This window comes from Hippocampus zosterae, chromosome 5 (genome assembly GCF_025434085.1).
Source record: "Hippocampus zosterae strain Florida chromosome 5, ASM2543408v3, whole genome shotgun sequence".
Lineage (NCBI taxonomy): Eukaryota > Metazoa > Chordata > Actinopteri > Syngnathiformes > Syngnathidae > Hippocampus > Hippocampus zosterae.
In genome coordinates, this window is record NC_067455.1 from 10810768 (window position 1) to 10829081 (window position 18314).

At 43.3% G+C, this 18314-nt stretch overlaps 3 protein-coding genes across 8 annotated transcripts in view; 1 reads left to right on the forward strand and 2 right to left on the reverse strand.

Annotated features, from left to right (window-relative positions):
• gra (granulito) overlaps positions 1–18314 on the reverse strand; it is a 229659-nt gene that overhangs the window by 105352 nt on the left and 105993 nt on the right. The window lies entirely within an intron of this gene.
• Positions 1–18314, reverse strand: part of stmn2a (stathmin 2a) — a 198229-nt gene that overhangs the window by 84168 nt on the left and 95747 nt on the right. The gene's annotated exons all lie outside the window — the stretch shown is intronic.
• itga8 (integrin, alpha 8) overlaps positions 1–18314 on the forward strand; it is a 70675-nt gene that overhangs the window by 10942 nt on the left and 41419 nt on the right. For both annotated transcript variants that reach the window (XM_052066062.1, XM_052066063.1), the window contains 7 exons: positions 910–1035; positions 3235–3279; positions 4635–4678; positions 6716–6772; positions 7720–7772; positions 7847–8052; positions 13158–13355. In XM_052066062.1, the coding sequence (XP_051922022.1) occupies positions 910–1035; positions 3235–3279; positions 4635–4678; positions 6716–6772; positions 7720–7772; positions 7847–8052; positions 13158–13355 (729 nt within the window). The remainder of the gene's footprint in view (positions 1–909; positions 1036–3234; positions 3280–4634; positions 4679–6715; positions 6773–7719; positions 7773–7846; positions 8053–13157; positions 13356–18314) is intronic.

Sequence of the window (18314 nt, forward strand, 5' to 3'; positions counted from 1 at the left end):
TCGTCTCGGCAAGGCCGGCTGCCTCCAGTTAAAATACTTCCTCTTAATGTTTATAAAAGCACTTTGCCCGGAGTTTATAGACTATTATATGAAACAATCACCATCAGCAGTGGAGCCATGTATACTCCCCGGACACTTCTTTAGGTACACTCCCATGATAACCAATACAAGGCCTGTTCCAAAAATTCTGTTGAAAATACTAACAACTCCGTTTTGATTGACACTACTGGGGAGGCATTCATTTAACAATTTGTTTATTATCTCGGCTGTAGTTTCTAGTGGGGAAGAAATTCACTGTATCATCCTGAGAACGACGTATTATAAGCACATGTCAGTCTGATACCGTGCAGTTCGGAGGTTGTGCCAATGAGTGTATGGTCAATTTGTCAGTTGGCGTAAGAAGTGCTCCATGACAAAATAATGTGCCATATTTAACGGTGAGTTTGATGTGTTGATGTGTTATTTTTGGGAGATAAAAGTCAGTCCAAGGAGGCCATGTTGAGCTGACAGGAGGGTTAAGAGCGCGCCATTTCCTCTGCCTGAGCCGGACCGCGCGCATACGTGCACAATAAAGAGGATTTATGGAAGGTTGAGTACAGCCGTAGATAAAATGCTTTGTTTGTTTAACCTGCTGCTCAATGGCAGAGCAAAGGTGTTGTTTGTATCTCTGCGAGCGTAAATCATAAACCCCCACAGATGTTTTCTTGAAAGTTTAAGGAACGTAAGGAATATGTTTCCTGTTTTTGGACTCGACTAATGATGGGTTTTAACTTCCCTCGGGGGTGACGCCGACGTGTCGCGATAGCTCGACGTACACGGTGCCAACTCGATGCGACATTCTCACCCTGCTTGTTTTATTATTCCATGTGCAGAATCTCGTACGACGTACATCTTTCTGTGTGTGTGCAGGGCAGGTGATGACAGCAGGCGTAGCGGAGATACTGAATGGCTACTCTTTGAAAGCTGTGCTGAGACGAGTTCCCGGAGAGAAACACACCACCGCCGCTGAAGACACACACGATGACAGTTACCTCGGTAATGCACAAACTCAAAATCGTCCCTTAAGAAGCGATTCCTGACCCCTGTGCCGTGGCACATTAGAGCTGAGCGATATTATTTGTTTCATCATTATTATTTGCTCGATTGGTTTAAAAATTATTCTTTGTTCAGGAAAAAATGTGTCTTTGTTCATTTATCTTTGCCCACAGTCACCATTCATGACGTAGGAGTGACCTCAATCACAAGAGTCGTCACCCAGACAATTTTTTTGCTAACGCTGTATGGCGGCTGTTAGCTTAACTCAACTCACTTCCTAAGTAGCAGCAGTTTGGCATTTTTTCTCGTACACTAATCATTAAAAAGACAATCACATCTTCTGTATTTCAATCAATCACTAATGTTCCCTTAATGGCCCACCTGCTTAATTCTAACATAAAATGGTTTGCACCATGAACATGCCAATGGTTAGCATCAATAATAGCAGTTTTAGAACCATACAAGCAATAGATATATGAACACAAACAGTGGCTCAACACATATTTGAATATCACCACTCGATATTTATTCTCTATGAAAAGCATTAACTCATGATGGACAAATGATTTTATTCTTTACATTTTATTTACCGGGATTTATGATACTCATTTTCTTTTAAATAAATAAACACAAACATAATTTTGGGGTTGTTTTAGGGGAAGGCTGGATCATATAAATGGCATTTCCATTCATTTCAATGGGGAAAGATGATTTGAGATGTGAGTGTTTGAGTTACAAGCATGGTCACGGAACAAAGAACGCTATCTAAAGTCAAAGTACGGTACCTTTTTTGACATCTTGGTTGAAAAGTGTGCCATAAGATTATTCGATTGTAAAAGATCTGCTTTGGCGCAATAATGGTTGGGACAATAATGCTTCACAATGCTCTTCACCCCAATTTTTTTTTTTTTTTGACAAGACAGTGCATCTTTCCCCCGCGGGATCAATTTATAGTGATTGGTTATAGTTATAAACTGTGGCTATCATCTCATATGATGGGATAGTGAATAATACCTACTCGAACTATAATTTCCAAAGAATTAGAAGGATATTGTCGGTGGCCCCCAACTTTCACCGTGTGGAATCCTCAAATTCTGACGACCATCAAACACATTGTCCACCCCTTGTCCCAGTAATCTTTTGTGGAATTTAGCCCTTTTTTTCTCTTCTCTGCAGCTTCTTGCCAACCTCCTCTCGGGATTATTTTATTTCTCCCTGCGGACTACATGACAATGTCTGCTGTAGTTTCCTTCTGAGGTCTTCCTCCATTTCTCATCCCTTGGGCTGCAGGAGGTGGACAACATGACTTTGGCCCTCTTTCACAAAGGCAATGGTGTTTAACAGTGGCCTTGCTTAGGCTGGGTTTCTTTTACCTCATTTCTTGCTCCAGAATGTCTGTGAGTATCGCTACCACCTTGCCATAGTGCCACCTAAATCTCCGCTATGTCAGTACAGTCTTCCATCCTAAAAGCATGCGGTCCATTGTCCCTTTTCAGCCACAAAACCTTCACAGCGGGTCCTCCATCAAGGTCTCATACGCAGAAAACAATGTCCAATGTCTTTTGAGGAGATTCCACCTCCTCCAGGCACCTTGAGTTGCAAGCTTGATTTATTTTGATTGTCTTCTTTCTTCCTCAAAGTTTCAGACTTCCACCATACATGCCCCACGGAGTTCTGAATCTGTCTGCCCGAGCCTCCATCAAATACACCCAAATTGCATTACGCCACCTGTGCACAGAGCTAGGAATGATTCTAGGTCGTCGAAAATCTTGTCTACCTTTTATGACCAAATTTGCAGATGCGCCGGGGGGCGCGGCAAGAACCTTATACCAAATTTACAAACAATGAAGATGTACCCGTTTCTAAGACAAAGGCAGGGGTGACGGTCCAACTAAACTCTTCATTTGGCATTGCGATGGCGGACCACTCTGTGAGTTACATTTATAACGGTTCTCCACTAAGTACATTCACTACGCTACTCGTGCCACCGATGAAGACACATTACTTACACCTATCAATATTTTTAACTAAAATGTATGCAGACAAAGCGTATTGACAATATGCTTTTAAACGTGTTTCTTTGTTTCTCAAAAATGACGTCGCCATCATTGTTTTCTGTTCGATGTCACAATGTCATTTTTAAATGTTTCCCGAATGTAGCCGACGTGTCTTAACGAGCAAATGATCTTTCTCTCCTAGGTTACTCTGTAGCAGTGGGGGAGTTCACTGGTGATTCGGAACAAGGTGAGAAACCAAGAACACATGCAGCACCAACAACTACAACTTGTCTCTTTGGCACTTGAGACGCTAACATCACTGTGGCGTGTGAACGGGTGACCCAAAGGGAGCGAGCGCACAGCTGGGTGACGACGTGCAACTCTGAACTTCCAGGCAATAATGAGAACTGTCTCTGAATGTCTGGGTCGCGACCCCCCGAGGGGGACACGTCTTTGGGAATTACTGATAACGGGATTTCCTGAGTTCCACTTTGACTGATTAGAATGATTAGTGTCAGACTCCGCAGACCTCTGCAGGTTTAGTGTTTCTTCTGGACTTGAACAAAAGGACTAATGAGCCTATGCTGGACAGATTTAGTAGGATTTCATCCGAAAGGAAAATGGTCGTATCATCTGGGTTTCTTAAAAAATGAAAATTTTGGTAGAAAAAACAATGACACTTGAAATAAATACTTCGCAAAAGTAAATGAAATGATCTCAGTGTATATAGATGCTACATGCAGACATTGCATAGTAAATTTCGCCGATTTAACCTCTGTTACATACTCAATTGCTGACCAAAACAGCAGCACCCCGATGATTTCAAGTGTACACTCTTACCTTGTGATATAACACGCACAGTGCATCTGCATAGTATTAAATGTCATCTTATGTTTCTGTGGAGACATGGGATCGCTCCAGAAGCTCATTATCGATTAAACATTGACAAAATTGCGTCTCTTATTCAGTATTACACCCAGGGACCGTCAATAAAGACCAAAAGAAAGTTGGATCGTTGACAAAATGTTGTGTTTTTTAGTGCTTATTTTATGGACATTTCCACCAATGTCATTGCCATTTTATACGTCCTATCTATTGGCGCCTCTTTGCTAATCATGATTTAGTGGGATTTTTTTATTTTATTTTTTTTAACTGAATGAGCTGGCTTTTATGAACCCCCAATTCCCCACTCAAAGGCCCTCCAGCACAACAGATGTTAAACAGTTTTAAAAGTTACATTTCGATGCAAGTGCTTTGGTGAGAAGCTCACTGTGGTCTTGCGAGTCTTTTTCACAACAACGAATTGATCGTAACAAAGTTTTAACGGGGCTGGGAAGTTTATGGCCTTGTGGTTATAGGGAAGAGCAGGATGACAAGAAAGCTGTCTGTGATCTCCCCGAGCTGGTAATTGCAGCGCAGTCGTCAGTCACTAGGACTACAGCCGATCATTCAACGTATTGTCAACTCTTCTTTTGTCACAGTCGGTGCACTGTTTAGAGTTGACATCATTTGACAAACCCCTGTCAAGCCCCGTCTTTGATTGTAAGTCTTTTTTTCCAAATGTGCGTTAATTCAGGCCCTGTTTGGGATTTTTTTTTTCAGAGCTCCTCGCCGGAGTACCGAGAGGAGCACAAAACTTTGGATACGTGAGTATGGACACAGGAATGCAAAATATACTTGAGGTTGGTGTGTTTTTGCAAGGATTTGGGAGGAAATCACACAATAAGTTGTGAACCTTTACAATCAAAGTGGCCCTGGTGCCTTTAAATGACCCTTGAACTCATGTGCAAACCCCCTAAGGGGTTGGGGGGAGCAGTGGGGTGGGGCGCAGTCCCACTGAAATGCGCTCCACGGACATGAAGTGCTGAAACATTTTATTTTGTAATTATCTCAGTGCTGTGAGCTTTCGTGCATGAGATGAGTGCAGTTTATTATTTCTTATTATTATTTGTAAAATTTCTTATAACAAATTAGTGTCATCTATTTAATACAGTATTATTGTATGGACCCCTACTAAATTCTCAATGTTGTAAATTGATAGAAATGAATAGAGGGTGTGTGAGAACTGTGCAGTACAATCTGGGGAAAACAATTACTTACAAGAAATGATATTTTATATAATATTGACATTTACAAGATGTAGTCATTATAATGTACGCATTGGGGAAAAAATGCACCCTCAACAGACTACAATATCAATATAACAGAGGAGAGTAAAACTTATTCAGAGGTCACGGGTTCAACTCCGGCTTTCCTGCGGGGAGTTTGCATGTTCTCCCTGTGCCTATGTGGCTTTTCACCGGGTACTCCGGTTTCCTCCCACATTCCAAAAACATGCATGGCAGATTAATGGAACACTCTAAATTGTCTAAAGGTGTAACTGTGAGTGGGAATTGTTGTTCGTTTATGTTTGGCCCGCGATTGGCCTGCAACCAGTTCGGGGTGTACCCCAAGTATTGGCCAAAGTCGGCTGGGATAGAATCCAGCACGCCCACAACAATCATGAGGATAAAGCCGTATAGATGGATGGAGTGCACCAAGGGTTAAGGGGGCACAAATACTTGACTCACCCTGGCGCCTGCAGCCCGTGCTACGCCACTGGTTCGACTCTGTGACAAACGAATGAGGAAACCGTTTCCAGATTTGACCACAGTCATTTCAGCGTGTTACAAGGCACCCTGCTCCTCCACCGCCTCCAACACTATCTTCATGACAACAACAACATGAGGAGTCTGTCTTTTTGTCAAGGCTGGGGGACAATACATGGATGATTGCGACATTTTCGACAAGAAGCACATTTCGCCATTTCCAAAGTTGGCATGTCAAATCGGAAAGTAGCACGAGCCTGGTCGTGAAGAAACCCCAGTCTTCGAGTGCCATTCGTACGGCCGCATTGCTCGCTCTGACGCTTTAACTGGTGGGAACTTGTCCCCGGGGCTGACTGCGTCCGTCCTCCCTAATGACACACTGCTTCCGCCGTATGTGGAGGGCGCTGACCCCGCGTCACCCCACCAACCCGCCTTCACCACCACGACCCCCCTCGCATTAACCTGCAATCACAGTGCATTCAGAGTACACACACACACACACACACACACACACACACACACACACTGCAACACTGTGTGTGTGTGAGGGCTGGGACAAAATGTTACATTGGTTTATAATGAGCATAAACGGGGATGCAGGATGGTTGTTTTCATGTCCCAGACAACCATCCCGTTGGGAAAAGTTAGCATTTAACGTTAAGAATCTGATATTTGTGTGTATCTTAATCTGTCTTTCTATTTGTAAATCAATCCCGGGTTAGTGTGTCTTTGCAACATCTGCGAGTGGGTCGAGCAGTATCCTCCCATGTGTGTGTATGTGTGTGTTAAGCCCCCCCCGGCTGTCCCCATGTGGTTGTTATTTTAGGTCTTATGAAGGAATTCTCAGCCTCCCCCTCCATCTCTCCCCACAAGCGGGGTTACTTTTGGGGGAAGGAGGGGGTGAGACCGGGGGTAGAAGGGGAACACGAAGGACTGTCATGGGGGAGGGCAGCATAAAAAAGGCATTTAGGCTTTGTGGTGTGCGTTGTAGTCTTTTTTTTTTTGGTGTGTGTATTGTTTTGGTTGTTTGGTTTGCTGTGCAGAAAAGGACAAAATGTGCTGAGTCATCAGGAGTGGTCCGTCTGCTTCTTTTAGGTTGTGATGATCAACTCCACCAACCTGACCTTCATCCAGAATTTCACGGGAGAACAGGTAGGGACAGCAGCATGTTCCAGTCATGATGAAGGCATCATGCATTTCCCAATGCAAAGTCATCTGGCTTTAAATTGCGCCGCTGGGTTGTAGATGTAAATTCGCCGTGGTTTTTGAACTGATGCGTATGAATAAACTTCAAAACGTCTGTTAAATTTACCAAGAACTTCCCACAGGATGTTGAGCTGGAAGAACTCATGAAGTATTCAAAGTGAACACTTTTCTCGTGAATTTCTGAGAATTATTGGTGAATATATCAATTCAAGTTATGCGGTTGATCAACGGAAATCAAGATGACCCAGTTATTGACCAAACCTTTAGTTTTCCAGATTCATTGAGTGGTGCACTAGAAATAAATAGATGTAACCCAAAAATATTATGCATGATTGTTTTTACTCAAATAAATATCCGTCCATCATATTTCCGCTGAGCTTGTTCATGTCATGGTTAATTGGAGCCAATTCCAGCTGACTGTCGGTACTCCCTGGAATAGTTGCCAATCAGTCGCCGGGCACATGTGGACAATACAACAATGCACACTCGTATTCACAATTGTGGATAATTTAGTCTTCATTTAACCTAACGTGCTTGTTATTGAAATGTCGTACCCCAGCTAAAAGCTATGCAAGCACGGGGAAAGCAAACCCCACAAATCTTGTTTAATTTCACATCTAAAGTTTTCAACTTTGAAAATTCCCAACAAGAGGCTTATCACTGTTTGGCATGACCAGGACGAGTTCTGGATTAGGTTGGTTTTTTTTTTCTTTTTTATGCAATTTATAACCTTGTCGTTGGGGGGGATCAAATTTAAAAAGCTTATTAGAAAGTAGGACCTTCATCTGAGATGTAGCCTACTTACCTGCCCCATCCTTTTCCCCATATTAAGATACCTAGATGTGACATACAGTACGTTCATGACGTATATTCTTCAATGCTCTGTCCTTCAGATGGCCTCTTATTTTGGCTACTCAGTGGCTGTAATCGACCTGAACGGAGATGGGTAGGTTGACCATCATATTTGCATGTATCACATGTACGTATTGTATTTGTCTTAAATCCAACTTGCCCATTCAGAATGGATGATGTTCTGGTCGGAGCACCCCTCTACATGGAGAGGGAAATGGAGAGCAAACCCAAAGAAGTGGGGAGGGTCTACTTGTACCTGCAAAAGGCCCCGCTTACCTTCTATAAACCCGTCGCCCTCACTGGCACGTACACTTTTGGCCGCTTCGGCACAGCGATTGCACCGCTGGGAGACATCAACAACGACGGATACAATGGTAAGAAACGATAGATAGGATATTAACCCCCTTTGATGTACCAATAATGATAACCTGATAATATAAGATGTCCACTATAATGTCCCTGAAAGGGTTAAGATGGGTGAAATTTATCTGAGTAACGCAAACAAATGCAGGAGGGAAAAATAACAACTCCTCCTCGCATAGTAATGCAGTCTTTGCCATTTTTGGCTTGAGGCTGATACAAAAGTGGCAGATAATAACAAAACGTGACCCTATTATTGTTAGCATGATTACGTTGACAATACAAAGAATCTTTAATCGCCAATTTCCTTGTGAGGTTTAGCGTTCGTGTGGGCTTGTATATGGGAGTTCACTTCAAGAGAAAATACTGATGATGTATTTAGTCAAACATATCCAATGGTGCCGGTTCTCACCAGAATGTAGGAGGCGTTAGTCCAAAACTAATCTGATGGGATTAGACAAAAATGGAGGAATGTGGGCTTTTTGAACAGAGATTTGTTTTCCACTCACCTACATGTTATGCCTTTGTCATTGATGATAACGCTGATCGGAACATTCTTTGGCAAGGTACACAGAGAGCAAGGTCTAACAAGACGTAGTTCATTCGTTAGTATGTGTACATCGGGCATCAATCCCCTGGGAACATATGTATTATATATATTATTTTTTTTATCATTGCGCTGTACCACACTGCTCTAGATGGAGGCACACAACTTTTCAGGGGTGTGAGGTTAGTCTCCAAGTGCCCAGTTCATGGCGCGGCTGTGCATTTGCCTATGTCAAGTCTCTAGTGCAGGAGTAGTGCGCCGCATTTAAAGGGAATGAAAGGAGCCATTTTGATTGGCCATGATTGAAGACGGCTGGGACGACTCCCACAGTGGCGCAGCCCTCCCTTTCGCTGATCTGCAGAGCCTGTCCTTGACTGCGAATTTATCAACATTGGCAGCGCAATGCAGGATTTCCGCCAATCAGGAAAATACAGCCCTCAGCATGTATTTTTACACCTGGGTGACAGGTAAAAATGTTAAATTGTTACTCAAAGCATTGCACTGCGATGCTTTTAATTCTCAAGTCATTAAAAAAAATCTAATAAATACACTTTTAAAAAATCCTTTTAATTTTTTAAAACCTTTTTTCAACAAGTACTTTGGTATTGGTGGATTTGTGTTCATATGATGGGTGGGGTATTTTGTTTTTATATTTTTGTGTATATTTCTTGTTTTTTTTTCATTTCTGTAAAATACTCTGTGTTGCATTTTAGTGTATGAAACGTGCTAACTAAATACAATTTAATGGATTCATACAGTGAATCCTCTATAATTGGTCAATTTCTTGTCCGTTTATGTATGTTTTTATTATTTAAATTTTAAATACCAATTGATTATTTTGACACACATCAGTTTGGAGTAACATATCGAAAGAGGACAACAGTTAAAACGATGTGCTCATCACATTCGGACAAAGTTGGCCTCCCCCACTGATGCTCGCTCACCCGTAGTTCCTGCAGTAATTCTCGTATTATCCCCCTCACGCTTGAATTATATTCCTATTTAGGTCTTACTTTGTCTCGATTAAACTGAAAATCTGTACAGGGTTATATTTAGAATATCTGTCTTTGTTTGGAATTGCAACAATAAACATAAAGTCGCTCCCCTCATTTCACCCCGCAGCCATTGTTTCAGTTTGGAGAGTTCTCCTAAGCTGAATGAATGGCTGTTTACAGTTTCAGAGTGGTACGCAGATTTAAATAGGTGCGAAAGGGATTGTGACCCCCCTGCTCTCTGCCAATTTTGGACAGAGGTAAATCTGATGACTTTTATTTTTGTCCTGCATATCCTGTACATTCTGGACTGTTTGGTCTCTGACAGAGGAAATCCCATCAAAAGCTCAAACATGAGTGCTCTTCGTCCAGTCAGGAAGTCACGCGATGAAAGGTCATCTGCACGAACACGTTTCGCCCGTGATCTCCAAGGTTAAAGCCTGGTTGTCTGAGCAAGTTATTTTTAACTTGCCACATGTGCCTGGAGATTGAAATCATCTGGGAGTGAATTCCTCTCCTGGAGCTGTGAGTTCATTTGTCATCTGTGTGTTTGGTTTTATCCTCACATTGATTGGACTCGCACACATGCGCACCAGCCTGGAACTGCGATGGCCACGGAGCGGAGTCCATCAATCCGAGTGATTTATGTTTTACTTATTATTATTATTACTTAGTCTGTTTACGTGCATGTCGCCCCCTTAAACTATCCGATCAATAACCGGTGGATCAATAGCGAAGCTTCCACTGGTGGGCAACGTAAATCACATCAAGCTGTCTGTCAGGACGTGACAGGCTCCCACGGGGCTCTAGAGGAAGCTCTTAGTGGTATGTGTGGACCATTTTTAAAATCTAATGAGTGCATGCCCGTGTCTCTGTGATTTCGTTATTTGGCATGACATCACGATCGTCATGGAGACGTCGCAATCTGGGTTGTCACTGACTCATTTTTGCACACGTCAAACTGTTTTAGTGTACAAAAACATACCTGTACCCCCCATTTTTCCATCTGCGCGTAATCACTGGCAGATGTCATCGCAATAAAGGGAACCGGCCACGTTTGCGTTCATCTTCACGTTTTGTTTAGAATCAGCTGTTTAAATCGGTTGACTGCAGCTGAGTTGACGGTCTTACGGAGCCATGTGTTTTTATTTTTAATCATTTCGATTAACTTCCTGTCAACATCGCTCATACTGACCAAGGTGATGACTGTGACATCATTGTAGCCGTGTTCTCTGAAAGGAGACATAGCAGGGCACCAAAAGTAAAATACTGTCCTCCCTTCTTATAGCTTCGCCACAATTTACGGTCTGTATTTGATTACATCTGTCCAAATGTTACCAATGCCCGGTACCTACTTGGCTTGTTGTGGCTCGATTGGAGCGATGCAACGGAAAGCAGCTGATATTCAGTTTTTGTGAGGATCTTCTGTCTATCACATCACTGATTATACCTAAAATGATAGTTCACTTTTGTAATTAAAATAAGAACAATTTAGAGTGTTTCATTAACCTGCCATCCATGTTTTCGGAATGTGGGAGGAAATCGGAGCACCCGGAGAAAACCCACGCAGGCACGGGTAGACATGTGAACTCCACACAGGAAGGCCGGCACCGGAATCGAACGCTGCCCGACCCTGAAGTATTTTTGTTTTAATCCATGGTGTTAGTGTTGATAAGATTTTGGTGATCCCTGCGCCTACTTACTGTCCCTACTTACTGTGTAAAGTTGGTAATACTTTTAAGAGGAGCTCCTGGACGTAGAAAGTATTCTTTTTATATGCTCCTTTTCTTTCAGTTATCCTGTCCATGTCGCAAAATTCACAAAGAAAAATTATTTTTGCTCCAAAGGTATTTAGGAATAAAATGTTGGAGCAGTGAAATACAGGTCACTTCAGATTTTGTGAGTGATACAAAATTGGCTTCATGTTTTAGAAAATGCTTATTGTTGGACAGCGACTTGATGCTAGTTACATCCACGAGGTCTCTTCAAAGTTGAAGAAATCGTGGCTAAAACAACATTGCATAAATTGTGTGACTGGCACTCATATGACATTTCTGGACAGCAATATGATCGTATTTACAAAATTGAAAAGATAGATGCAGTATATAGCTGGCTAAAAGTTTTAGGGCTGTAGCTGAACCAAGATCACAATCTTAATTTTGAAGAAAAAAAAAGTTCCATTCAAATGAATCATCATTCTGGAACAAAATGACAAAAATCAGGTGGGCACTGCACTAAATTGTCACGTTAAAGCCTGAAGGAGTCCTTCACGGTATTTTGTAGTTTTTTTTTTTTTTTGTGTTTGTTTTTTTGCACATGCTGTAGTTTTTAGACAACTACAGGCCCACAGCAACTCAGACATACAATATATACTCTACATACAGTGTATGCGGTACACACACATGGACGCATTTATCCACTCTCTTCCAGTGCACTTCATGTGGAATTACTTGTTTAGACTGACTTAGGCTGAGGGGGGTCCAGAGACAAACAGGATGTCTCGAGGTGTTTATGCATGACAAGTTGGAGTCGTTCTCTTGTGTAGGATCATGCAAATATCCACCAAACCTGACTGCATATAATGATCAGAATTTTTTTGATGATGGCTGGCGCCCGTGTGTATTTTTTCAACGATATGCGTGCAATCCGTCTGAAGAAGTCTGAGGTAATAGTTTGACCTTTTATGGAAATCTGCTTACCTGCTGTCCTGCCGAGATTTAGATGAGAAGATCAGTGGGGCTCTTATGTTTATCCGGAAGATATGGAGCAAGCGCCACAAGACGGTTGGCTAATCTTGAAGACTGAAACGGTTAACTGGACTTCCTGCAAAATTGAAACAATTCATTTTTATCATTCCACCCAGAGCTTAGATTGATATTATTGAGCACGGCAGTGAAAAAGGGTTCGGGATGATGCGGGAATAAATTGGCGCCCAGGCGGTGGGAAGAAGAAAACATAAAGTGATGCGGAAACAACAGGAACTTCCTGGACCCCGAACCAGTTGCCAGCCAATCCTAGGGCACACGTAGACGAAGAACCTTTCATGCTCACAATTACACCTCGGGACAATTTTGAGTGTCCTGTCAACCTACCATGCATGTTTTTGGAATGTGAGTAGGGGATATATGCTCGTATCATTTTAGTCGTATTTTATGCCAGAGCCTTAAACGCCGAAGTGTTTGAAAGGTCAAATACAATGTTCTTCCTTGCTCTGAGCTGTATGTGCGACATGCTTGTGGGATTAGTAGAGGCCGGACGCCATTTTTAGTAGTACAGTGACATAGTTGCGTCGTGGAAAAGTACTCGGGTTTTTGATTCCTATTAAATTCTTCCGAGACAGTTGGGATGAGATTTCAACATCCAAACTGGCTCGAATACTGGAATACCTGCAAAGACCTAAATCCGTCAGAATAATAAATAACTAACATGGCAATGAATTGAAAGGATGCTGAAGAGCTTACTGATATTGTCATGGGGGCAGGTAGACAAGGGTCACTTGGAAAGTTTTCCCCTGCTTTGCTCTCAAAGGGACCAGAACCGCGCTGATGTCTATACCATGTGCATGTGTGTCATCTCTCAGACGTGGCGGTGGGTTGTCCGTTTGGTGGAGAGGATGGCGGAGGACGAGTATTGATCTTTAACGGACACAGAGATGCAACGACGCAGGGCCTGACCCCGAGCCAGGAGCTGAAAGCGGCCTCCGCCCCCGCCGGCGCCCTTCCCGGTTACGGCTTCACCCTGCGAGGAGGTCAGGACCTGGACCGCAACCAGTACCCTGGTAAAGACACGAGAAGCCAGTCTGGCTCTGTTCGCTGCCTGTGTTTGTATCATCAAAATTCCTCCTTGAAGTTCCAAATGCTTCCCTTTTGCCTCGGTTTCCAGCTGCTCTTATTACATCCTCCCTCCTCTTCATTCCTGACCTCCACATTTCATCCGTCCTCCTTTTGCCATGTTCTCCTCCGTTGCCTCCCTCGGCTCGCTCTGCTAAAGTCATCATTTCCAAGGAGGGCCGCCAAGGAGCTGTGCCAATGGACTGAAGACATTCTTTAGTCTGAGTTCATGTAACAATTTACATCGATGTATCCATCTAGCGACCTACTTACCCACCCATCTCTCTATCTGTCTATCCATCTCTGTTTAACATGCTGGCTCGCTATCCATCCTTCACTCCCTCCATTGCTCTCGATATTCAACTATTCCTACTTTCAACCACCTAGCATTCTCCCTTACATCCATCGATGTATATATTGACCTATCAAGTTCTTTGGTTATCCGTCCTACACTTTGTCCGTCCATCCACCCATATCAGCCACCCTCCATCCATCATCCCTCCATCCATCCGTACCTCCATCCACCCCACCTTCCTCACTCCAAGCCAGGCATCCCTCCTTCCTGAGGCTCCGCCTTCCTCACTCCAGCTGTCTCTCCATCATTCCTTCGATCACTCCCTCACTCAACCCCCTTCCTCGCTCCATCCATCCATCCATCCATCCATCCATCCATCCATCCATCCATCCACCCATCCAAGCCTCTCCATCATCTCTCTGCCTTCCTCCCTCCACCTAACCTTTTTCACTCCATCCAACTCAATCCACACTCTCCTTTATTCCCTTTCTTCATCCCTTCCGAACTCTATTCATCCATCCATCCATCTATCCATCCATCCCTCCCTCCCTCCACCCCTCATTTGTCACTCCATCATCACTGTTCGATACCTCCTTCCACTGTTTTGTACATCACGAGCTGGCCATTCAGTTTTTATCTATTCCCTTCCATGGTCTATTCATCCCTCCCTTACACGCACTTTGCCTCCCTCACTTCACATAATGCATTTCCCCAATAAGGTTTAGCCATTAAAGCAGTACCTAATTGAATTACCGTTTTCCCCTTAAGTACAAACCTCTGCCATACACTTGAAATGAGAATTAGATGTCTTTAAGTATAAGGCAGTTTGTATGCACACCTGTTGACATCATCTCAATATAAGTCTTTAGAAACAAAGTATGGGCTGTAAAAATCACTGTTTTACGAGCTCATTTTCCTCCTAATTTGGAGCTACCCTGCGCTAAAGGTAACGCCGGAATTAACTTTACCTCTTATTTTCTTTACTTGCACCGCACGTTGCCCCTTTTTGTGCACATACTGCCATAGTGATGGAGATTTCTTCATTCTGCAATGGAGGTACACGCCTAAATGCACACAAGTCTGACTTTTGATTTGTTTCATTAGCGGTCTAGGGAGTGCGTTCCGGCTCCTGGTCAAACTAAGGCCTTGTGTAACTGCTAATTAGAAATCTTCCACTCAGAAAAACTGTGCAGTAAATGCAAATAGGAGGGTAGCAGGTTGAAACTTTGATGCAGGAGGAAGTTGGTTTGAGTCGCTGGGTGGCAAAATAGTGGTGCGACACCAATGTGTGTGCCCTTTAAGAGCACAAATGTGTCGCTTAAAGCTGTGCCGCCTGTCATTAAGGAGTCGGTAGACACATGCTAAGTCATTTGCGGGCCAGTAAAGTCACAATGTTCAAAGGACACGAAGATGTTTGATCAGCGTTAGAAGGAAACTAACTGGGAAGCCTGTGAGTCGTCATTAACGTTCAGTGTAAGTTTGAGCTGCTTTTATCGTCAAATGAGCGTGGTGGTGGTGGTGTTGGATACATTTGGGTTTTTTTTTATCGCAAAACTCGGGGGAATGGGAAACGTGAGCATAAAGTTGGCAATCGCGGTGCCAAAACGACAAACAAACAAAACTTACTTCACTGTGACTACCAGTGTTGGGAAAGTTCATTTTCTATGCAAGATAGTTCAAAGTTCAGTTCACAATTTTTTTAATTAACTAGTTCAAGTTGATGATTCAAATGTTTTAAGTCCAGTTAGTTCACCGCCCCAACAAAGAAACAACTTCAGGGTTCTTTTTTCTTCTTCGCGATCTTGCTGTGAGCTATTTTCTTGAAAATCCTGAAATTTCCTCCTCGTTGACACATATTCAGTCCGCATGAATAGCCAGCTGCAAATTTCACTCTATAGTCTCGAAAACATGTGGAAAACTTGTTGCTTGAATCCCCTTTTTTTAACATGAGTAACACGACTGTAGCCTTTAATGTGGAAGCACAAATCCAATCTGAGGTAGGAAATGAGCTGTCCCTGCAGGTGTGTCCCTCGATGCAAACTCCCCTCCGTCATCTTCAAGCATAGCGTGAAACACATAATTGAGAGAATTGAAAGATCAGATAACTATAAAAGTACGCAAGTTCTGCGGATACTTGCTCACGAGGAAAACATAAATATGTTTCGTTGCAAAGGCACACCTAGGGTGTGTTTCACTGAAGAGACTGAGATGATATTTCATTAAATGTGCTGGAGGCCACACAGGAATGCAGGGTGGGGGTCGGCCACTGAATCACGCTCGCGTTCCCTGCGGACGCCTTTTCGCTTCATCTCAGGGGTGAAAGGTGAGAAATGGACAACATTTACCTGCCAGTCACACAGGCGTGCTGCTTTAGCATTCAGTATTCATCAACGTGTGTGGTGCTTAACGTTTGTCATCAAGTCCGAATTTATTGCAAACTTCCCCCTGACTTGCAAAAATAGTGCAGATTGGGGGAAATACTCCAGGAATAATATTTGTCAGCTATTCATACCGGTATTATGTTGCAGATCATATAGGAAAGTCATCTCCCAATGCACTTGCGCAAATAAGTCACGGAATAGGCAAAAATCCCACACAGGCACCCAAGAATGAAGAAATCTCCTCAGAAAGCATCTTCTTTTCCATCCAGTGCCATTGACTTTTGACCTTGCCTCATCGCCGGCTGTTGGCCCCCCGCAGTCTCGCCGGCAGTCAGCGTGTCCCGCCAACGACAGCTTGACAGTCTGTCTAAACTGTGCGCGAAGGTCGTGTTTTCTTAGCAGTAGGTGGACACCGTCAATTGGAGAGGCTGGGTTACCAAGAGAGAGCCCCGTTAAAAACAGCGTGCACAGGCAGAAAAGCTAAGCCAACGTAAACCATTATTTTAAGATGAGACTTCCACTTAACCCTCAAATCAGAGAGTGATTTGAAGGAAAGATACCTGCCAATTGCACGGATGGAGTTTCCCACTTCCAGAGCTCAAATACAGCCAGAGGGACCCAAAAACTTGGGAGCAAGGTGGTTTCCTTCCATCTCTCACCATCTGGTGAAAAAGCACACCTTGCTCCTGATGGCTTTCACAGATTGCAGTCTATTAAAGGCTAAGTGCATGTGCCCCCCCCCAGCCCTCCACCTTTCATTCTGCTCCCTTCTCACCCGCCCCTTCGTCGTACACCTCCAAGTTCCCCACAAAAGCCACATCTCAAAGTCCTTTCTTGTCACAACCGCACATAGCGGCAACCGGCACCCTGGGGGGGACAAAGGACTGGGCCTAAATGTTTAATGTCGCGGTTTCAGGCAAAGGCAGAAACAGATGTGACTCTTTCCAATTCAGTTAGTTTCTTTCTTAAATACATAGGAAGGGACTCACTCCACAAAGGACAGCGACATGGGTACAATTAAACTGTACGGGCAAATTTTCGTAAAAAGTCCTTTGGGCTTGGTTAATATGTAGCATCGCTATAAACATAAACATGTCGAGTTTTCACTCTGGGTTTATTTTCATGGAGTGTTTCTTTTCAAAGTGAAATCACCAGCTAGTTATGCGTGCCTTTCACATTTGATACCTGGGAATCAATTCTGGTACTCAAGGGTACCAATTTTTGGTACTTTTGTGTATGTTGATGGTAATAAATGTTTAACACGAAGGTCTAAGAAAATCTATCTCAGATGTCGTTTTTCATTATGTGGGGCTCTATTCATGTGCCAGTACAGGTCAAGCACAAAGAGGATCTAGTTGTCCACATGAGTGGAGTTTGCTTTCTATTTTCACAGATGAGCGCAGTTCGAAATGGGGGTTTGCGCCATTATGAGCGTGAACACAGCCGACGAGCTTCTCGGCCAATGGAAGCGGCTCCTCTCATTCCCTTTAAATTAAAAAAAAGGAAGCGTAAGCAAATCTGCACGGGTGGATGATGTAAATTTGGCCAGGGGTGTCACAAATCACGACCGCGAAATGAGCACTTGGAGAGCACCTTCCAGCTCGATCGTTCAGCCATTTGTTAAAACACAAGTGATGAATGCACTATAGACCTAGACTGTAATTAGTTACCTCAGTCCATGTGCATCATTGGGTTTTCTTTCTCAGGCTCAAGTTATCTCAGTTTAGCTCTGTCTGGTTTTGGTGGCTTGAATCAATTCAGTGCCTGTTTTTGCAGCTGACAGATTGTTTTAATAAGTTTGTGTACGTGGGTATTTTTCATCAACATGTGTCCCCATAACCACAAGCATTAAATACCAGCGTTCTTCGAAACTGCGAGAGCCAATGAAATTCAACCCAAAATCCATGAAAACAACAAATAAATGCTGACACCGATGTCATGTTGCTCTCTTCTGCAAGTTGTTTTGTCAACACGGTACAATGTAGCCAAAATATAAATACACACATGAACATTTTGGGCGGGTGTCTGAATTTAGTCTGAGGTGGGTCATGGGTCAAAAAGCCAAAGTGGAGTGACAACCGCAACTCACACTGTGCCCTTGTGTGTGTGCATTAAACACGAGGAGTGTGTGTTGATAAAGATTGTAGGAGGGCTTAAAATCAATCCCATCTGTGCCCCCCCCTTTTGTAACCCTCTTATTTCCCGTCTCCTCTCTCTCACTCTCTCTCCCC